Raw genomic sequence first — 21,129 nt, 5'->3', positions numbered from 1 at the left:
ACGAGGCCGCCGGACGAGAGAGAGAGAGAGGAGTGAATCCTTGGGTGACGGCTAATGCTAGGAAAAGGCGACCGTGGACACAAGTAAAGCGTCCAGTCCCCCCAACACAGAGGATCCCGAGCACAACTGTCTTCTTCCACATCACTAGGTCCACCTGGGCGACTAGAAACAGCAGAGCATAGCTAGCAGACACGCACAAGAGACAGCCATGTGGGGCCCGAGATACAGACTGTGCGTGCATCCTTCCTTCATCCTCCTCCACCACCACTCCTCCCCTCCCCTGTTTCCGCTCCGCCCCCGGTAAACCCCCATCCCGTCCCGATCCCCACACCACCCCTCCCCGGAGGAATCTTTGCTCCCTCCCACTTATATAAACCCCTCTCCGCCACTCCACTCTCCCAGATCTACATCCTCCCTCCACCCCGTCTCGCCGGCCGCCCGGCCGCCCCCCAATCGTGCGTCGGACGAGGTGCGTACCCAGTTTGTCGTGTCTTCGATACAACCGAAGCTCCTCCCACCCTCTTTCTATCCATTTCTGCGATCGATCTAACCCACGCGAGCATCCCCGGCTGCTCTCCACCAGGCCACGGCGATGGATCTCCTCGCGGCCGCCCGGCCCCAGTGGCTCCTCGCCGGCGCAGCGCTGCTGCTCGCCACCGTCGCCTTCCTCAGGGTCCTCCTCGGCCCCGGCGGCGGCGGCAGGCGGGCGCCGCCGATGATCCCGGGGGCGCCCGTCGTGGGCGGGCTGCTGCGCTTCCTGCGGGGCCCCATCCCGCTCATCCGGGCCGAGTACGCCCGCCTCGGCCCCGTCTTCACCGTCCCCATCCTCACCCGCCGGATCACCTTCCTCATCGGCCCCGACGTCTCGGCGCACTTCTTCAAGAGCAACGAGTCCGACATGAGCCAGCAGGAGGTCTACCGCTTCAACGTCCCCACCTTCGGCCCCGGGGTCGTCTTCGACGTCGACTACCAGGTCAGGCAGGAGCAGTTCAGGTTCTTCACCGAGGCGCTCAGGGCCAACAAGCTCCGCAGCTACGTCGACCAGATGGTTGCCGAGGCCGAGGTCAGCTCTATTCTCTTCCTTCCTTCCTTCCCCTGTTTTGTACGTAATTCTCAAGTGAGATGCTTCTTCTTGGGTTTGAATGAGTGCATCATAGTCAGAGGGGAAAACAACACTTCGTATGTGACTTTTTATCCTTACTATGGAATGCGCTAGCAAAGGAAGATGTAGGATGTTTGATGTGCCTAATTTGCCGATGCTTATGTTAATTGAAGATAAATATCAGTGGGGATTTTGATGATTCCAGTGGCCTGCTCGGTCACCAGTATTCATTTGAATGCAAATATGCATTTCGCGTATGATCAGAACTTAGAATAATGTGTTGCATGCATAGGTTTGATATATCTGGATTTCTGGATCAAAGGAAATATTTGGTAATACAATTGTAGCGAACCGTGGTGAGTAAGAGAAATCAATGCTTGCGGCAAGTTCTCCAATACAATAGTAGCACTGGAGTACCATAACTGAAGCTTGTTATTCCAGTGCCTAGTTGGCTAGTTGCTTGTTTTGCAAGCATTTTTGTGTCTTTTTTTTTTAGCATTTTTGTGTCTGAAAGGTGAAAATTATGATATAGTATGATACTAGAATCACAGTGTCAACCATTTCTCTCTATGTAAGTAGCATTTATCGTCGTAGTTTATTGAACTATGCTTGCTCCAATTTTGGCATCCTGCACAACCAACAGTCGGTCTAACTTGTCTTGCAAAGTTGTATGGAAATGTAAGTGTGCACTTCTGATCAGAACCTTGTAAAAAGCTTGACTCGGGCCTGCATTTAAGGACTCCTTATGAACTCGCTGCTGAAACAGAACAAGTTTTATGTAAGCATTAACATGAACAGCATGGTTTGTTAGTATACACCTGTACACATACTGCAGCGGGAGATCTGCAGAATCTCACCTCCCTTGCAACTAGTTTCATAATACTGATTGTCACCCTTATTTACAATGACAAGGTTTGCTACATTTTCTATACAGCCTATGCTGCTATATGACCAGTATGATATTTTTTATAGAAATCATTGTCATCCTAATAGTAAACAAAGAGTTTGCACAAATAACATGGGTCATCTTCTCAATCAGTTGCTCCACATTTGATTTAACATTTGCTATTCTTCCATGCTAGCATTTAATTTGTTTGTCAAGATAAGTCATATATGCTATTCAATTATTTTTGTTGTTGTATAGGTTCGTTTGTTCTGGCCATTTTTTTGGGTGATTAATATCATCTGTGAATCCAATCCACCTGCAGGAGTACTTCTCAAAGTGGGGAGAAAGCGGCACTGTGGATCTGAAGTATGAATTGGAGCACCTCATCATACTGACTGCTAGCCGATGCTTGTTGGGAAGGGAAGTGCGAGAAAAGTTGTTTGATGATGTTTCTGCTCTCTTCCATGATCTTGACAATGGGATGCAGCCAATCAGTGTCATCTTTCCCTACCTCCCAATCCCTGCACACCGTCGCCGTGACCAGGCACGGACACGTTTGGCGGAGATCTTCGCCACCATCATCAAGTCCCGCAAGGCCTCTGGACAGTCCGAGGAAGACATGCTGCAGTGCTTCATTGATTCCAAGTACAAGAATGGCCGCCAGACCACAGAAAGTGAGGTGACTGGGCTACTTATCGCAGCCCTGTTTGCTGGACAGCACACTAGCTCGATCACCTCAACCTGGACTGGGGCCTACCTGCTCAAGTTCCAGCAGTACTTTGCAGAGGCTGTAGAGGAGCAGAAGGAGGTCATGAAGAGGCATGGTGACAAGATCGATCATGACATCTTGGCAGAGATGGATGTCCTCTACCGGTGCATCAAGGAGGCGCTCCGGCTCCACCCGCCGCTGATCATGCTGCTTCGCCAATCACACTCTGACTTCAGCGTGACCACGAGGGAAGGCAAAGAGTTTGATATCCCCAAGGGCCACATTGTCGCAACATCTCCTGCTTTCGCTAACAGGCTCCCCCATATCTTCAAGAACCCGGACTCGTATGACCCTGACCGGTTTGCGGCTGGGAGGGAGGAGGACAAGGTTGCGGGTGCCTTCTCGTACATCTCCTTTGGGGGTGGCAGGCACGGGTGCCTCGGTGAGCCCTTCGCGTACCTGCAGATCAAGGCGATATGGACACACCTCCTGAGGAACTTTGAGTTTGAGCTGGTCTCACCGTTCCCTGAGAACGACTGGAATGCGATGGTCGTCGGCATCAAGGGCGAGGTAATGGTCAACTACAAGCGGCGGAAGCTCGTCGTCGACAACTAGAGAGCGGGTGGTCCCATAGGGGACGTGGGGTGTTTGCTTCTGTATTTCTTCCATTTACGTTTTGTTGTCCGCACGCCAACCTGTAGGGTATATCTATCTTCACCATTGTTTAGGGTACTGTGATTTGCTTCCAGTGATTTAGCCGTGTAGCATCAGAATGTTGTTTCTCTTTCCTTTCATCTTTGCTGTTGTCCACTCTCTTAGACGGGTTCAGACATAAAATGTGAACAGACAACACTATGTAAGGAACACAACAACTGTGACAGTTCATTCAAAATGCACTTCTTGCTTTTGCTCACTGAAATGTACCTTTGTGTATTACTGTAGCTTTTATCTTTCAGAAATGGAGAATGTGACGTCAGCCTTGAGAGAAAGAAATCCAGATCACCCCCTGGGGTTTCACAAATCGGCTAATTCACCCCCTAAGCTCTAAAACCAGTTAAGTAACCCCCTGAGGTCTCAAATACCAGTCAAATCACCCCCTCGCTCTGATTATAGTGGTTTCTGCAGATGGTTTTGCTTGTGCGGCGTTGGACGACTGCCACGTCTGCTTGATGGGGTGGGTCTAGTTAACTGCTCCTGTTTTGGCTCCTCCTGTTTTGGCCTTGTCTCCCTTCTTTCCTTTGACGATGCGGCGGCAGCCGGCAGAGCAAAACCAGCCAATGCCAAACCAATCAAAGATTCTACAGTGAAATAAAACTGACCTTGTAGTTCAAGCATGCTGGGGATCATGCTATATTTTCTGGTACACGGCTGACTCCTATGCAGTTTCGGTCAGCTAATACAACACTGAGAATACTGCCAATTCACATAAAAAATGAGCAACATCATACAGCCCAAATACTGCTAATTTGAAAAGGAAAATTAAGAAGCAGGACATAGCCAAAATTCAGCAATAGTTCCACATTACATTTACTACTTTTTATTATCCTGTGTTGTTCAGGCTTCAGGCTACATGGACGACATGGTGGGGCAAAAATCTGTTTCAAGAGATTGTGCTGGCACTTTTTTTTTTTGCTAGGCTACACAGCTTGCTCCCGAAGGCGTGTCTCAGGGTTTCCCTTGGCATGTGAGAAGCATCTTCCTGAACCTGAAGTGTTCAGGAGCCACTGATTCTGAATCGCCCTGTATCTGAACATTTCTCGGTGTGGTATCTGTATGCAGTCCCAGTTTTATTGGAAAATACAGAACGCATTCCAGTGCACTTCAAAGTGATATAGCATGTCAGCAGTGGCGCTGGGAGCATAATATTGTTATGGTTTTACTAACCTTGCCATGGTTTCTTGTGAAGAAAATTATCTCCTGTGGGTTTAGTAATCCGCACGGGGTGGGGGGAGCATGCTGACAATCATCAGAAAAATTGTGAACTCGTATACCAAATGAGCAATGCTAGGCCGACGACAAAACTTGAACGATCAGCGCACGACGATAAAATCCAGCCAAGGAATCTTGTGCACAGCCGTGCAATGTCCGCTCGATTGTTTGGTCGTGCATAAATCAGCCACAATCTATTGTGTGTGGAGCAATTTTGATACCAAATAGAAGAAACGAATCTTTACTTTGCACCGTCTCAGGTTCTTATTCACCAGCTGTAATTTTTCATCTTCATTTGCACGAAAAAGTTACATCTTCACTGGATTTTTTGCTGCTTTGTAAATGTGTGTACAGTATGGCCTGAAAGCCTGCCTGTGAATATACTTCCACATAGACCTAACAGAAAACTTTACAGATTTTCCAAAAGCCAAGACACTTGATCCGCCTGATGGGTCAGCTGAATCCATCTCCATTCTCTCCAACTCTAATGTTCTTCATCATACAAGTCAAGCAAGTTCAGAATGCTACTTCCTCTGTTCCAAATTATAAGATGTTTTGGTAGGCTAAAACAGTGTAACAAAACGTCTTATAATTTGGGACGGAGGCAGTACATTTTAAACTTTCGCGCAGCACACCTGAAAACTGCATCTACTCACCGAATATTGTTTTAAAGCTGAGAGAAAGTAACTTCAGTGGTGCACTAAAATAACCTCCAACCATGGCAAAAACTAGTGTGATACCATAACCAAGATGTACTTTTCTACTGTTCTGTTCAGGTAGATGCTTGTTACTTTGAGATCTCCCCAACAAGGTGAGTCAGCCAACATGGCCTTAGTCTGAGAGCAGATACTATTCCCCAAGTATTTCCTTCTCGCCATTTCTTGGCTCTTGCCACATACCATTACCATGTTCTAGTTTCCGTCATAATTTCGAGAGAAGGTTAGTATTTTAGACCCTGGACACTAAGATTTTAATCTTTTAAAACATGGTGCACTGTTCATGATAGACCGCTTGCTATTTTTTCTGACCAGTCACAAGGTTGATTTTGATGGACGGACTGAGTGGCCTGGAGGTCCTGGGTTGGAACCAGCCTCCTTGCAGAATTATTATACAAGGTAAGGTCGTCTAGAAATTCCCTTCCCCAAACCTCATCTTGTGTGGGTGCTTTCAACACTGGGTACCCTTTTTTTAGTTACAACGATGATTTAAAAATAAATTTGTATTTTCATTAAATTGCGTACACTTCACAGATGGACTTTGCGAGAGTATTTGGAATATTTTATCAATCTTTGATTATTGTTTCCATCCCTAAACACGAAGCAATTTTCCCACAGGAGGAAAATAAGATGATATCCAAAAACCGAGGTGTTGATTTGGCGGACTCTTCCATTTCTTGTGAAATGGTACTTACTTATTTCTGGCCTACTGGTGATCCCCGTGCCAAAAAGGCTGGGAAAAATATTGATCTACCAACGCACGGGTTGCGGTTGCTGAAGTGTGTTGTTCTGAACTTATCTTACAATATGTTGTGGCAAAATGACCACGAAGACATGAAAAAGTTGATTAGTCAAAAGGTAAATAGGCAAAAGTTAGTTAGAAAAATGAGATTATCATAATATGGCAGGACAACAAACCAACCCGTGGTTGGATGGTTAGGAGGGCAGTGGTATCCCTAGCCCACCAGGGTTCAAATTCCGGTGCTCGCATTTATCCTGAATTTATTTCAGGATTTCCGGCAATACGCGTTCAGTGGGAGGAGACGTTCCCGTCGACGACGAGGTGCCTACAGTGACTAAGTAAAATCTCAAGATGACATGCCGGCTTAGTCTCGCGGAGGTGCTCATAGGGTAGGGTGTGCATGTGCGTTCATAGGGGCGTATATATGAGCGCTTGCGTCTGTACCGTGTTAAAAATTAATATGACAGGACAAGTGAGAAAACCTCAGGGTTTTTGCGACATGGGTGACGACCCTAGTTGCGCCGCCACCACCCTGTCACCTACACCTCCCCCCTCACCATCGCCGGTAGCCACCGTTGGGCAAAGCCCGTGCACTGAGGGCGGCAACTAGGGGCTTCTCCCGTGGTGTGGTGCTCGGTCCTGCGGAGAACTAGGGAGGTAGTGCCCTCGCGGGTCTTTGGTGGTGTGTTGGCGGCATAGGTAGTGCTCCGATGGCAGTGGGCACGAATTCTGCTGGCTGTGGGATGCGCGCTATAGTCGCAACTGCGCTGGCTTGTTGGTCGGTGGAGATGTGGTTGTGTTGCGGTATATGGGTGTTGGGACGGCTGGATCTGGCCTCCCCATGTTCGGCAGCTGGGGCAGCAAGGCCGACGCCATAGTTGCGCTCTGGTGATCTCCAGCAAAGGCAGTGGATGGCTGAGTGCATGAGAGGCGTGCCACTGTTGGTGGGCATTTGGACGGTGACTTGTGACATGTCACGTTTGAGCGCTGGTCAGGCGAATCTCGACTGACTTGATCAGGTGATGTCTGGCTTCCCGTCTTGGTCCCCAACCGATGTGACCGAGGAGGAGTGCATGTTCTTTACCCTGTTTGGCTTTGCTCATCGGCCTCCTTCTAGTCGCCATCCGTCGGCATGGCACATGCGGTGGTGGTGCACAAGACTTGGTCGTCAGGCTTCGCACATCATGCTACCCCATGTCTCCCATCCGCATGACGACCCGTCTCTGGTGGATATCCATTGTGCTCTGATGATGGTCGGGGTGTGCCCCACATAGGTGCAGGTGTTAGCATGTTCGACATTGTCGCGTTGGCAGATCTGGCGTCTCAGCAAATACCCGATGCGTGGAGTTCACTCTGATATGCATTTCCGGTGTTGCTCGGGACATTGCAGCATGAATTATTCTCTTGCAAGTTGGTGGCAGCAACCCAAGGGACTTCATCTATGGTGGTGCTCTTCGAGTACCAGTTCTCAAGTTTCAAGGTGAAAAACCCTAGGTTTCAAGTCTTCATCTATTAGTGGCTGTTTACATTCTCTTGTTGAAGGCATTGTATGGAGCTTACTCAATCTTTCTCTTCTAGGTAAATACCAAGATCTAGCATATGTGGTTGGATCCTGCGAAGACGGTATTCATGCACCATCTCCTTGCTCAAAGGCGTCGTTGTTCGGGAACCTTGTCATCGTCCGGGTGTTTTCAACGGGTGGCATTAGTTGATGCACTGCTGCAGCCCAGAACCTTATGAGTCCTCCTCTTTTTTCTTTTTCCTTGTTTGTTGTGTGCACCCTAGTCGTGCAAAGGTAATGTATGTATTCGTTGTGTCTGTACCCACTTGATGCGACATCATGAGTCAATAAAAAACACCCTTTGTTGAAGAAGATTATCATAATACACCACAGTGCGAGATGGAGCCTAAGGCAGGCATGAAATGCTCCAGCCAGTAGTAATTACCTATATTAGACTTGGGGGCTGCCTGTCGGTGCCATATTAAACTGTATCAACCGTGCACTTAACTCATACACCATTGGTACATTATTGTTCTAAAAAAACCCAAGAGAATGACAAGTGTTTAAGCTAGAGACAATGAATTGGTCAACCTGCTGCAATTAGCAAATTAGGCACAACAAAGGACTAATTTAGAGAGCAACCCACCACACAGGTAAACACCAGACACCACCTACTCCCCCTGAGCATCTCTTCCTGCAGATGCCCTCTTGTAAGATGCAAAACAACTAACCAGACCACTCTTCTCCCAATATATACCTCCTTCTTCACCTCTATCTCATCACCCCTGGTCTCTTCCCTGGCTCTTATATCTACCGTATGTCGGTCTTGCTAGATCTAGCTTTTCTGAACACCAGAACTCACTGCTAAATATGTTGCATATTGATTGGTCATGTTCTTCATCATGTCCTAGATCTCAAGTATGTGCTTTTAGACTTCTGCGGGGCTTATGAAAGCAAAAGAGTGGGATTGGCTTGGTGTTATTTTCTTGATTTACTGATGCAAGTGTTAGGCTCATTCCTGATCTGAAGCTTTGTTTTGCTCCCTTCTAGATAGGAGAGCATGGGTTAATTGCATGCGATATGGGCATGCGTGCATAGCCCACATGTGTTTGTCGATGTGTCTCCATCTACCTTTACTGTCCATGGTGATTTAATGATATGTTCATTGGATGTGTTTGTATTGCTTGGATCGATCTTGCATCAATCTCAGTATATATGCCTATTGTTATTTCTTTCTCTCTTGTGCTTTTTGCCATGCGTTTGTGTCGATCTGAAGTTCTGAACATGAGATTAGGGTTTTCGACTTTAATTAGAGTTCTTCTGCAAGGTTAAGAGCTGAGTACTGATTGACTTTCAGCGCGGTGTTTTCCCAGTGATCTCTCCTTTAGAATCTTCGATTGAAATGTTCAGATCATGATCGATATACCTGATACACTTTCTGCAAGACCTGCATCTGTTTTGAATATCTATCTCCTGTGAAAATTAGTAGTAATACACAATTTCATTGAGGGATGAATTAAGGAAGCTTCATGCTACAATCTATTACCTTTAGTGGATTTTATTATCTGGCAATTTAAGCCAAGTGGTTCCTGCTGAGAGGAGAAATTACGCTAGTTGTTGTTTGTCAATTATATCTATTTATATTTATTCTAATTTTCATGTATTCATATATAGCTTATGCTCATTCATTGCTCCACAAACAGAATCTAACTTGGTTGTGCCTTTTCTTTGAAGTCATTTATTAGCCGGTTGTTCTGTTATTTCTCGGGGAAACCCATTTTCCTTCAAGATTTCCAATTCTGGTGCATGTTATCAAGGACACCAAGTTAATTCTTTCTAGCCAGCTTGCATAGATACATATCATATTTCCTTTATTATTTTGTATGTTAAACAGTGGCCATCTAAGACTGTTAACCAGCTGATGTAAAAAGGGCACCTGATTTCATCAGTACATGCATAATCATGTTGTTAACCTTCTAATGATATAATGCGATGATATATGTTTTTTCGTGGGGGGAAAAAAATCTTCTGTCTACCCATACGTCTGGCTAGATCTCTGTTTAGATGCAGCCTTTCCCCCTCTCGAACACTCTGTGTAGATGCAGTTATATGTAGCGCTATCAATATTACTTGCAGTTCTCCATCTAAACAAGTGAAAACTACTTAGAGCTATGTTGTACTAGTTGTTGAGCCATTAACTAGTTTTTAGTTGGAATAATGCAGGAGCAGCAGCAGGAGGATGACGGTAATGATGATGATGAGATGATGTATTAGTTTGAGGGAGCTCACTTCAGTCCACTCATGGGAGGTAGCGGGGATTGAACGAGCTGCCGACTCATTCACTCGAGCACACAGTGGATATGAGACTAGTTCAGGGCATAACAGTATGTAACAATATTTACTGTGCGAATGAGCGAATGCAGCGGGAGATTGTTCTCTCTTTCCTCCTCCATGCTTGGACTGAAGGGAGCTCCCTCATCTCTCATCAGCTTCATCAGGAATATGAACAGACCGCCAACAATAATCCAGATTCTGGTACTACTTCCCACACTTGAATTTTATTTTCCAAACATTCAGCTAAGATCGCTGTTCTTGTGGCAGAGCCTTTTTCTTGTGCTGGCTTAGTGATCAATTCAGAGGCTTTGCTAATCATGCATGCATGGGCTGTTAACTAAATCAGAATTTCTCACCAGCATATTGCAAGGGTTGTCTTAGGGCTTAATTAGGTCATCATCGCGCGCCTTACCTAGCTCTTTAGAATACACAGGCTACGGTGTGTAGAAAATATGCATAGCTAGGGTCATAGGCTTTCCATTAAGGTCAACACAGAACCTTAAATTATCCCCCAACAAAGCAAGCACAAAGATACTTGGAACTTGTCATGCCTCCCGGCTTTGTGATCTCCACCATCATTTTATATTCTCCTAATTGCATATCTAGGTGTGTCCTGTTGGCAGAAAGTTACCTAAATAATCAATACTCACTAGTTATTACTAATGCCTAAGTTTTTGTTTGAAATTTATACAAGAGTAACAATGTGGTTATTATGTTTCTTCTAATCAACCGCTGCACATATCTTGTTCTAATTTTCTTAAAAAGCAAATGAGATCACTGCAAGCATGTTAGTGGCCACCAGAATATCGGACACACCGATGCACTTAGCATCACGACTAGCAACATCTTACACCATCAACATATTGCAGGTTTAACAGAGGGAGGGGGAGGAACTGACCTGACAATACATGTTTGGGTATCTGCAAATTCAGGGCAATAATAGCCTTTTCACATGCTGGTGTGGTGATGGTGGCCTGGAAGAAAGGAAGCCCTTAAAAGGAGAGATCAAGCTAGCTAGCACTGATGCTCCCCTCGTGCCACGGCGTATTGTATATACCCTCCAAGTACAGCAGCAAGTGCGTCTGCTGCTCTACTTTTGATATACTCCTCTACGCTGCCCTTCCCCAGGTGCTTCCTCTCCCATCTATGGTCTGATGTTAAAGTACAATATGTTCAGGCATCGCAGCGCGCGCCCCGGTAATTAACTAGTGCCATATGTTCTGATGTCGCAGTACAATTCAGCTCTTTCTTTATGCCTGCACATGAAATCTTAGACCTATCAATGGCCGACCTCCACTTTCTCCAAGAGCATATACAGTGCCATCGTCCTTCCTGCAGAGAAGATGAGCGTGATCAAGGCATCAAGCTTGTGCCATCAAATGTTGCCTTGTTCTGATAGAATTTACAGATCAATGTCTATCTGTCTAGATTTGAAACATGCTAGATATCTCAGAACTCTTGTTCATGCATAACAATATGGCACATGAGTTTATCTATCTCCCAGCGACTTCCTCCATCAGGCAGCCAGAAACGCTTGCATACCCATGGACACTGGGACCTATTAGAGGGGTTCAAATCACTGCTGAATTGCACAACCCCCCTTTATTGGCAGTAGTATTCTCAAGTAGTAGCAGTTCATCAAGGACAGGAGCTATGATCTCATCATTCTGCGTATTGGCAATCATCTGCAATAATACTATGCCGAACCCACTGCACCGCCACCAGTCACATGCTTCAGAAAAGGGCCTGCAAACGGTACAACAAAATCAATAACCACTGGTCATCCTACACTGTAACGTTATCACCCCAAGCGTGTACACATCATTACTGGGACACTACGTCTAGTAGAGAAAGAAAAAAATATACCATGGAGAATTCATCAACTAACAAAAAGATTAAGAAAAGAAAGATCCTACAGTACTTCTTTATCACTTGGTTGTCAATTTGCAGATACACTCACCTGAAAATCACTGAAGATGGTCACATACTCATATGAACACATGTATCTGTACCCGGGTGGTCTTCTTTGTTTTGCTGTTAAGGGTTAGAAGTAGACAAGTACTACCTCTGTAAACTAATATAAGACTTTTTAGAGGGAGTAGTAGATACAAAATTATTGACTGGACCTAACTCAATTCAGCCAATGAAACATCAAACACTCTTTCTAAGGCGAAATTTACCTATTTTTACCAATTAAACACTCTTCTATGGCGAATAATACCTATTTTACCAATTAAACGTTCTTTTATTGCCAAAGTCGCGCCTAACTCTAAATGAAAGTCTCAACAAAAATGAACTACACTCGGTGTGCAAAGACAACATTATGGTTAGCCTAATTCGTTCGTTCAGTAATAATGTTGTTTTAGCTGGGAGTTCATATGGACAATACGCAGCTTACACAACATAATTTGACATGTCATACATAGCATAGGGCCATCAACACATTGAATTTCACGTTTTTATTGCGGGCTCATTATTCGCCCTCTGATAGCTACATTGTGAGTTGTGACACTTCTCAAAAAAAAAGAAGGATAGCTACATTGTGACACAAAATGATGCCCATCTAGACGCGCATTTGAGAAAAAAGTTATGGCTACATTGTGACGGTGCTAATCCATTTACTAGATGAGATCGATTTTGAATTAAGAGTGCCATGGCGAATTCCAGCGACAAGACCTAGCCGTTTTCGCAGTCGGGAAACGTAACCATACAAATTAACCTGGGCCGCGAGTGCCCAAGGGGGGGAGAAGTGAGAAGAGAAGATTACCACGACCATGGTGGCACGGTCGTGCCTGGAGGCGACGGAAACGGCAGGCGAGCCGCGCGGGGCCCACTCGCTCGACGGCCGGTGGGCGGCGGTGGGAGGAGGCACAGCCGCAGGAGTGGCATCAGCGCAGCAGGCGCGGCCGCGCGCGAGAGAGAGGCACGAAGCTGGGCCCGGCCGGGCCGAGCCGAGCCATCTCAATGGCAATGGGCTGCTCGAGCAGACCCACTCTCGCTACTCCAAGCCCCAAACCCCATTGGCCCATTCTACTGCTACCGCTCACTCCGTCCGCCCCAAAAAAAAGAAAAAACTCCGTCCGTCGTCGCGTTTCTCCGCTTCATCTGCGATTCCCATCCCTCATCGACATCGCCGTTCTTACGATGCGTTTGGTTGCTGGGCTATCCTTTCCTGAGACAGGGATAGCCAATGTTTAGATGGATGTCACCCGTTTGGTTTATGGACAAGCGGGAATACGACTAGCCAGATGCTTGAAATATTTCTCTAAAACCTGGCTCCACGTGTCTGCAAAAATGTCAAGGATCTGCTCATCCCGCGTGCGCGCGAGATGGAAAGCCAGTCCGTGAAATGTTTTTGGCCTCGCTCTTGCGGAAAAAAAATTATTTGAGACCATGGTTAGCAGGTGAGACCCGTTCTAATGAATGACACGTGACATTCATAAATCTCAAAGCATCTAATCTCTTCTTCCATGATTTTAAGTGAGGATAGGGTAAATGCTTTATGATTTGTGAATGCCACATGTCAACCTCCCACTCTCTGGCTCACCTCCCGCAAAAGTCAACCTTATCTTTTTTTCCCCTAACCAAACGCATCCTTAGTTGCTCCCGCCATCTCATCTGGGTAAATGTCACACCCCCACCTAATACAGGGTGGTGTATGACAGGTCAGGTCCACCCTGTTGCCATGTAGACTGAGTAGTAGGTGTGTCCGTGTGTGTGGTGCTTATCTACCCAACCCTCTGGTCTGTACTAATCCATCAAATGGAAAAGAGATGAACTGAGCTCAGCTCCTTCGTCCTTCTTCGGTCAACCCCGTACTCGCTCGCGAGTTCTCCTGTGATTCTCTAGCTGCTGCTAGGGACATCACAGTAAACCTCGTAGCCGATTGATCTCTCATTCTCAGTGATTCTCGCAGCATTCGATGTTTGTAGTATCTGCAAGAGGTTGGAGCAATCCCCATTCCTTCTTCTCGCCGGCGCGCTGTGCTGGCAAATTAACGCGACGGATCAGTCGGCGGTCTAGCAACGACGAACTCCGCCGGCACCTCCGGTCACCAGGTGTTCGCTTCCTAGCTTGCACAGGACCTTTTTCCGTGGGTAATGAGGATGCTTCCGCTATTCGCAGGGAGGGGATTACCAGGAGAGAGAAGAAGACGGCGAAGGAAGGCCGAGATCCAGGGCCGCGAGTGTTGAAATCGATTGATCGAGGACCCATTCCCACAGCCAGGAGCTCTGTTGCCTCTGTAAAAAGGCTGATACAAGGTTTCTGAACTTTTCTGAGTTGTTACCGGATTCTGTCACCTATTTTCCCCACCACTTTACACAGTTCACCTTCTTCTAAATCAATGAAAACCAGCAACCGCTGGATATTTCAAAAAAAAAACTTTACACAGTTCAGCAGAGGCTGAGCTGGATCAATCAATGAACTCTTACTCTCAAATTTCTAACCGTGCTTTCTTTTGTTCTTGCCTTGAGGCTTTTTCCATCTGATAACTGAGCCTGCAGGAGTCCATTGTTGTAGGTAATAATGTTTTTTTTTTCTTATCATTTGGTGACCAGGTATAATTTTTTTTCTCGTTTGTTTAAAATTGTGCTTTGCGTCGCTAATGGAGAACCTATCAATCAACATACACGACACATATATATTACCAAAAAGTCAACTGGGCTGAATACTGTCAGTAGATGCCAAGACCTGAAAGCAAGATAATAAAGAATCAAAAACTGAACAAGACAAAATAGCATTCATATCCTCGACTCCTCGAGTTCTAAAGCCGATGAGAATCTAGTGGATTGCATAATGCACTATGTAGTAGTTGGACATGAACAAGGTAGCCACTTATCGAATATATTTGACAAGTCTCCCCTCTCTCCCCTACTCTGTCTGTCTCATGGAGAAACTTCATCTGCTAGCTCTGCTTCTTCCCTTACTTCTTGGGTTACCTCTGTTGTACGAGCATAATTGGTTTGATGCCAAAAGTTGGCATGCCAAATTTTGGCAACTGCCAAATATTGGCTAGAGATTGGTTGCTTGCCAATTCTTGTTGCCAATCTCACAAAAAGTTGCCAAAAGTTGGCAACTTTTGTTTTTGCCAAATGTTGGCTTACCAAATATTGGCAATGCCAAATGTTGGTAGCATACTATGGCTGAGGACAGAGAGGATAAGAAAGAAGCTGAGGAAGCAGGGTGTAAGGGGTCCCAGGCCTACTATGTTCTATGGCAACACCCAGGAGATGAAGAGAATCCGGCAAGAGGCCGTTTCTGCACGGAAGCAAGACACCAGTAACTACATATCCACCCTCTTCCCTCACTTCCTTATCTGGAGGGAAACATATGGTATGTAGTCGAAAGTTTCATCCATGCATGAATTTTCTCTGCAGTAAAACCACACCCTTTTGTTTGGTCTTTTCTTAACAGTAACACGTGTTCTTTGCTTAGAATTCATCTCTAGTGTGTTATTGATTAGATGGCTCATGGATGTTTTTATTCTTGTGACATGAGACTATATGATCACAAAATTTACATTTTACAGTTTGTTGGGGTGACCAATCAATCTTTCTAATATTCAGCATGACAGTGCCACCAGCCTACAACACTATTTTGTACTCCCTCCGTTCCTAAATACGTATTTGTCTTTTTAGAGATTTTAGGAACGGAAGGAGTATATGACCTCTCATCTCTGTTGCTATTTATACTTTACTTTGTAAATTTCATTAATGTAAAGCATCCACCCTAGCAACCATATCGTCCAAAAGATAAAGCTACATTATACTCAGTTACATGTTCTGCACTGTGTTGTGTCACTCGTAGTTAGTGGCAAAGAACATCCTTATTGACCTTAGCTGGGCATATACATGGTCTCTCAAAAGTCAGGAACAACTCAGATAGTTGAAAGCTATAAGCTTTCTCTTGATGTTGGAATTTACTCTTGAACACTGGAACTCTGATCAAATAATCTCTTTCCCTAAACATGTTCATACAGTAATAGTATTTTAATTAGTGATATTAATACTTCTATTGGAATCTGGGGTCCTATGGGAGCTAAGTGACTTATTATAGATATTTTTGTCCTGTCCTATGAAGATGCTGTTCAACTACGCCTTAACAAAATGCGTGAAGTGGTCAGTAGTCGGCTTGTTGATTAGAAGTGCTGGACAAACATTCTTTATATGCTGTTTCATTTCTGTCATAAGGCCATGAATTTCTAGACAATTTATGCACTTAGCAAATTTGGTCTAGTCGGAAGTATTGTAGAAAAACAATTGCCAGATATAATTATCTGACATATATTTTCTGTACAACTATTTGGTTTAAGTCGATGGTATTTATTATACTTACACGGCCTGTATTCCTTATGCTGGTTCATTCTTCTGACGGCGATGCTATTGGATTGTGAACTTGGAATAGGCTCGGTATTCCTCTACTCAACAGGAGCTGTGGAGATTCTGTATATTTCTGACCCCAGCATGATCAAGGACAGAGCCACTGTACGTCATCTGAGCTCAGGAAACCTCTTTATATACAAAAATCTCGCAAACCGCTCTTTGGCGAAGGCATCTTGGTATCAAATGGCGATATATGGGCCTATCAGAGGAAGATCATTGCACCAGAGTTCTTCATGGAGAAGATTAAGGTGCTGTGAGCTGCTTAAGACAATGCTTAAATATGAGTTGAAATACTAAGGACATGATCAAGTATAATAGTTGAATTTCAGCAAAAATCATTATAATTGCAAGAATGATGTTTACAGGTCATGATAGAACTAATTGTGGGGGCTTCTGTCCCACTGCTAGAAGCATGGGAGAGCATGCTTGACGATGCAGGAGGGAGTAAAGAGATAGATGTGGATGGTTATTTGCGGAATTTTTCGGCGGATGTAATCGCCAGGGCATGTTTTGGCAGCGATTTCACAACAGGGGAAGAAATATTCCACAAGCTGAGGCAGCTTCAGAAGGCAATTTCTCAGCAAGATCCACTTATTGGATTATCTGCAGTGTGGTAAGTAGACAATACCTAACATGATGAATAAAGGGCAAGAAAATAAAGTGAAATGTCACCTGCATTTTTTTTTAACGGTCACCGGGGGGGAGAGAGTCCCCACCTGAATATATTGCTCAAAGTGGCCAAAATGCCAAGTGTGTGATCCAGTTTATAAGGAAAACCGGATCGAAAACCTTAACAGGTTGACCCCGTTTATAAAGGAAACCGGGCCGCAAAACCGCACAGGAGGGAAAGATTACATAGGGTGAGAACATATGGACACCCCAAAGAAGGCACTACCTAGCCAGCAAGCCAAGAGACCACCACCATAAAAGTCGAGTGGAAGTGGTGTGTCATCTAGGAATCACAATACCAACACTAAACAACTGTCCTAACGCACCACACCGGCGTGCGTACCAACCCCTTGGCACAATAGAGGAGCAGCACCAATCAACAAGTGACCCATCACGAACCTTAACTGGAAACTTCGCCACAGCAAGCCGACACAATTAGCAAGGTGGGGAGGCATCGTTGCGTCGTTGTTGAGCAAAGATGAACCAAGATAGCACGAAGAGTACGAAGCTCACCAAAACGGACGACAGGCATGAGAGGGTCTTGAGCTAGCAGAGCAGAGGATGACCAACCCCCAAGGGCTACGGAGGATGAATGGCGGCAAGGAGCTCCCTAGTGACGCCTTCAAGAAGGTGGACGACATCCGAGGATGACGTCGTCACAGAGCTTTCGCCTGGAGCATAACCGGTTAAATTCCCAGAGGGCAGAGCCGAGAGCTGCGAATCCGGACCTAGAGACAGGAGTGGCACATGAGCCATGCCCCCAAGAGGGTAAGCGACGCTGGAGTAGCGTCGCCGTGGTCAGCTGACAAGGTCAGCGGGGATTTCTCCCATAGCACATCCGTCAATGGTGGGCCGCCATCCGAGTGGAGTCGAAGGGCGACAGAGGACAGGACCGAGACGGACATGTGAGGTGGATGGTGAACCGAGGAAGGACAAGTGGAGCAGGCCGCCGGTGAGGAGGGTGGAGACGAGGTGGGGTAGTGGAGTAGCGGGGGCCGTTGTACCACGGCATGGGGGTGGGGGCACTGCTGAGTGGAGGTCCTTCCCGGCAGGAACCGACGGCGTCGGAGGTGGACAGAGGGTGGGGGCACCAGAGAGGAGGATCTTCCCGGCAGGGACCGGCGGTGGCGGAGGCGAGGAGGCCAGGAGGAGTCCGTCGCTGGATCCACCGGACCAGCCACAGCCCGTCCGTGACGGGCGCCCAGGGGGGCGGGGACGGGGAGGGCGAGCGGGATGGAGACGCAGGACGGGTCGTCGATGGGAGGGGAGGGGACGCCGGCGCCGGATCTACGGCCGCCCGGCTTCGGTCGCGCAGGAGGACGGGGTCGAGGAGGATCCGTGGGGAGCGAGGCGAGGTGGAGCGGGGTGCATCGTCTGCCGGAGAGGATGGGGGAGGAGAGGGGAGCTATGGGTGCAGCGAGCCGAGGGAGAGCCAGATCCGTCGCCGGCCAGCCGAAACGGACGGCCAGGAGGCCGAAGCGCAGCCGCGGGCGCCGCCGGCACCAGGGGCCAGGCTGCCCGCCCACCTAGCGCCCATCGCGGAGAGCAGTGCCCCGCCGCCGCCGTCGGCCGCGCGGGATTCTCCCGGCGGCGTCCTTCGGCGGCGGCGAGGGGGAGAGAGGTGGGAGACGGGGTGGCGGCGGCTAGGTTTTCAGTCGCCGCCTGAGTCGCCCTGGTTAGAGCGACGCGGGGTGGCCTGGTGGTTGTGTGGCGCGGACGGATCACCTGCATATTTGACTATTTGTGCATGAATATCCTAGCAGAAGTCTTTCAACAGATTTGGGAAAATAAGGTTCATTCTCATTCATTAGACAGGGATCGCTAAAATTGTGATGTAAATATTTGAATGTTTTTTATTCCAAAATAATCTGGTTGTTTAAATTTGGATAATGTTCTGCCATATGGCAAAGTTTAGTCCAGTCATGTCATAAAATTAAGATTTATCCGCTGGTCGTGATCTTGTGTATTGTGACTTGTGACAATATTACTTTATTTAAATAATCTGGCCACACTTTACTCCTTAGTTGTGGCCTTTCTGAGGGCATTTACCCTATTTAATTGACAAGGCAGTTGACTTGGTAGACAACTCAGGTTCGATTTGCTAGGAGTAGTGCGGTGCAGCTGTGCAGCTAGCAGCAACTGTTGAGCAAAATTGACACAATTTCATAGAATTTGACTGAATTGGAGGGATTTTTTTTTTCATAATTTGGTATATATCTCCAACGAGTACTCTTCCGAGTTATCTGTCAATCAGCTGCATGTCTTCCTAAGGCTGCCCGTAATGGGAGTATTATAGGTAGTATCATACATGCCAACTAGCAATTTTGATGAAATGACATAGAATTAAATGAAAAAAGAGAGGCTTGAGTATTATATCATGATACCGTATCATATTAAATGATGTGCTACTTTGTGTCATGCATGACAATGAATGTAGTCCTCTATGATACTAACATATGATACTATGCATTAGGGATGTAGTATCATAGACTAGTATCATATGCATGATACTAGTATATGATACTCCCCATTACAACCAGCCTAACAAATGGATTTGGCTTTGCAGTTTGAGGAAAATAATAAATAAAATGGGATAAAGGATGTCAGAATGTCATAAATTAGAGGTAAAATGTGACGTGAGGGGGGGCAATTAAATAGGGTAAAAGCTGTCACTACTAGGGGTAAAAGGTGAAACTTAAGGCCTGTTCGGTATCTCTCCAGTTTTAAAACTTCGCTCCATGCTAGGAGCTGGGTCCGAGCCCCTCCGTGCGATTGCACTGCCGCTCCCTCCGCTCGAGGAGTTGCAGCTGTGGAGCGGAGTGGATCCGAACGGGGGCTTATTGTCATAATTTTGTGCGTTTATTATAGGAAGTGTTTGCCAACCAAGGTGAACCGAGAGATACAAAAGCTGGAGCAAGAAGTTCGGTTACTCATGCTCAATGTCGCAAAGGAACACAGCCGCGGAAGCAGCAGCAACAACAACAATAACGACGACAACGATTGCATAAAGACTAAACATAACAGCTTTCTGCGCTCGATTGTGAACAGCTCTCGGCATTGCCCGGCCAGCTACGGTGGCAGCGCCGAGGACTATATCGTCGACAACTGGAAGAACATCTACTTTGCCGGGCACGAGACTGCAGCTGTCACCACCACCTGGTGCCTGATGTTACTGGCCACGCACCCGGCGTGGCAGGACCGTGCCCGCGCCGAGGCTCTGGAGGTGTGCCGTGGATGCACAAAGCTCGACGTCGACGTCCCCCGGCGACTGAAAACAGTGAGAAAGCATCCCTCCCGTTATGCATCGATCAGTCTTGAAGAAACAGGCACGCCATTGGCATTATTAGCCATTGCATTCTCTTTCCAGATCACCATGGTGATCCAGGAGACTCTCCGGCTGTACCCTCCGGCGTCACTGATCGTGCGCGAGGCGCTGACTGACTTCAAGCTTAAGTCTGAACATCGGCCGCCACTTGTTTGTGATCGGCAAGGCATGCTTTCGTTGGTTGGTACTTTCTGCCGCTGAAGATTCAGTGAGTTGAGGCGCATTGTAAAAACAAAGTATGCTTATCTGCGTAACTGCGTTCCGTGAAGACTGAACTGGGTCTCGTTTGTTCTACGCATGTAAAATAATTTTCTCTTGCCAATAGTTTTTTTTTTGTTGCGAAAACCAATGGTCTTGTTGGTTCCTTGCATGCAGCTGTGAATCTGTGATCGATGCTCTGTGCAGTCCTGTAGTTTCGTAACGGAAGCAGGCAGTTCAGTTAACGGATTGCCGCTTTCTTCATAATGGAAGGCAGCACCTCGTGTCATGTTCTTAAAAAACAAGGCTCACCATTGATTTTTCAGGAAGCCCTACTTGTTGATTCCTGCGGGTAAATTTATGGTGATACTACCTCTTGAATCGGTCAGGCTGATCATGCCTTTGGGGAGGAAGATTGCATTTGCACATGTGATGTGAGTCTGCATCGGGAAACTGCAGTATTCATTTGCATAAAGACGTGAAGAAGAATCGATGTATGTGTTGGTTTGTCCAGCATCTATAAAGATAACGAGGCTCGTAACAACACTAACGTCAGGATGGCCGATTGGTCTAAGGCGGCAGACTCAAGTTCTGGGCCTCTTACGAGGGCGTGGGTTCAAACCCCACTTCTGACA

The 21,129-nt window shown here is 46.5% G+C and overlaps 1 protein-coding gene, 1 non-coding gene and 1 pseudogene across 3 annotated transcripts; all 3 read left to right on the top strand.

Moving 5' to 3' along the window:
- The first annotated feature begins 256 nt into the window (after positions 1-256).
- On the top strand, positions 257-3,610 carry LOC123086443 (obtusifoliol 14-alpha demethylase-like). 2 transcript variants are annotated; one of them, XM_044508207.1, is made up of 3 exons: positions 257-469; positions 584-1,063; positions 2,311-3,610. In XM_044508207.1, the coding sequence occupies exons 2-3, from the start codon at positions 593-595 to the stop codon at positions 3,310-3,312; spliced, it is 1,473 nt and encodes a 490-aa protein (XP_044364142.1). In that variant the 5' UTR covers positions 257-469; positions 584-592; the 3' UTR covers positions 3,313-3,610. The 2 variants fall into 2 exon arrangements, with proteins under 2 accessions (XP_044364142.1, XP_044364141.1); XM_044508206.1 differs by having other exon boundaries at positions 298-1,063.
- Positions 3,611-13,665: 10,055 nt separating this feature from the next.
- On the top strand, positions 13,666-20,842 carry LOC123086441 (cytochrome P450 714C3-like; annotated as a pseudogene).
- A 203-nt stretch (positions 20,843-21,045) lies between these two features.
- On the top strand, positions 21,046-21,129 carry TRNAL-CAA (transfer RNA leucine (anticodon CAA)). The gene has a single exon. It is a non-coding gene; the product is annotated as a tRNA-Leu (tRNA).

The sequence above is a fragment of the Triticum aestivum genome, chromosome 4A (assembly GCF_018294505.1).
Source record: "Triticum aestivum cultivar Chinese Spring chromosome 4A, IWGSC CS RefSeq v2.1, whole genome shotgun sequence".
Taxonomy (NCBI): domain Eukaryota; kingdom Viridiplantae; phylum Streptophyta; class Magnoliopsida; order Poales; family Poaceae; genus Triticum; species Triticum aestivum.
Note: the sequence above shows the minus strand (reverse complement) of the source record. Positions and strands in the feature narration are given on the sequence as shown.

Bases quoted from the DNA above. Each gene is read 5' to 3' on its own strand.
- LOC123086443 (XM_044508207.1), top strand. From the start codon at position 593: ATGGATCTCCTCGCGGCCGCCCGGCCCCAGTGGCTCCTCGCCGGCGCA. The intron at 1,064-2,310 runs GTCAGCTCTATT...ATCCACCTGCAG, and splicing joins AGATGGTTGCCGAGGCCGAG to GAGTACTTCTCAAAGTGGGG.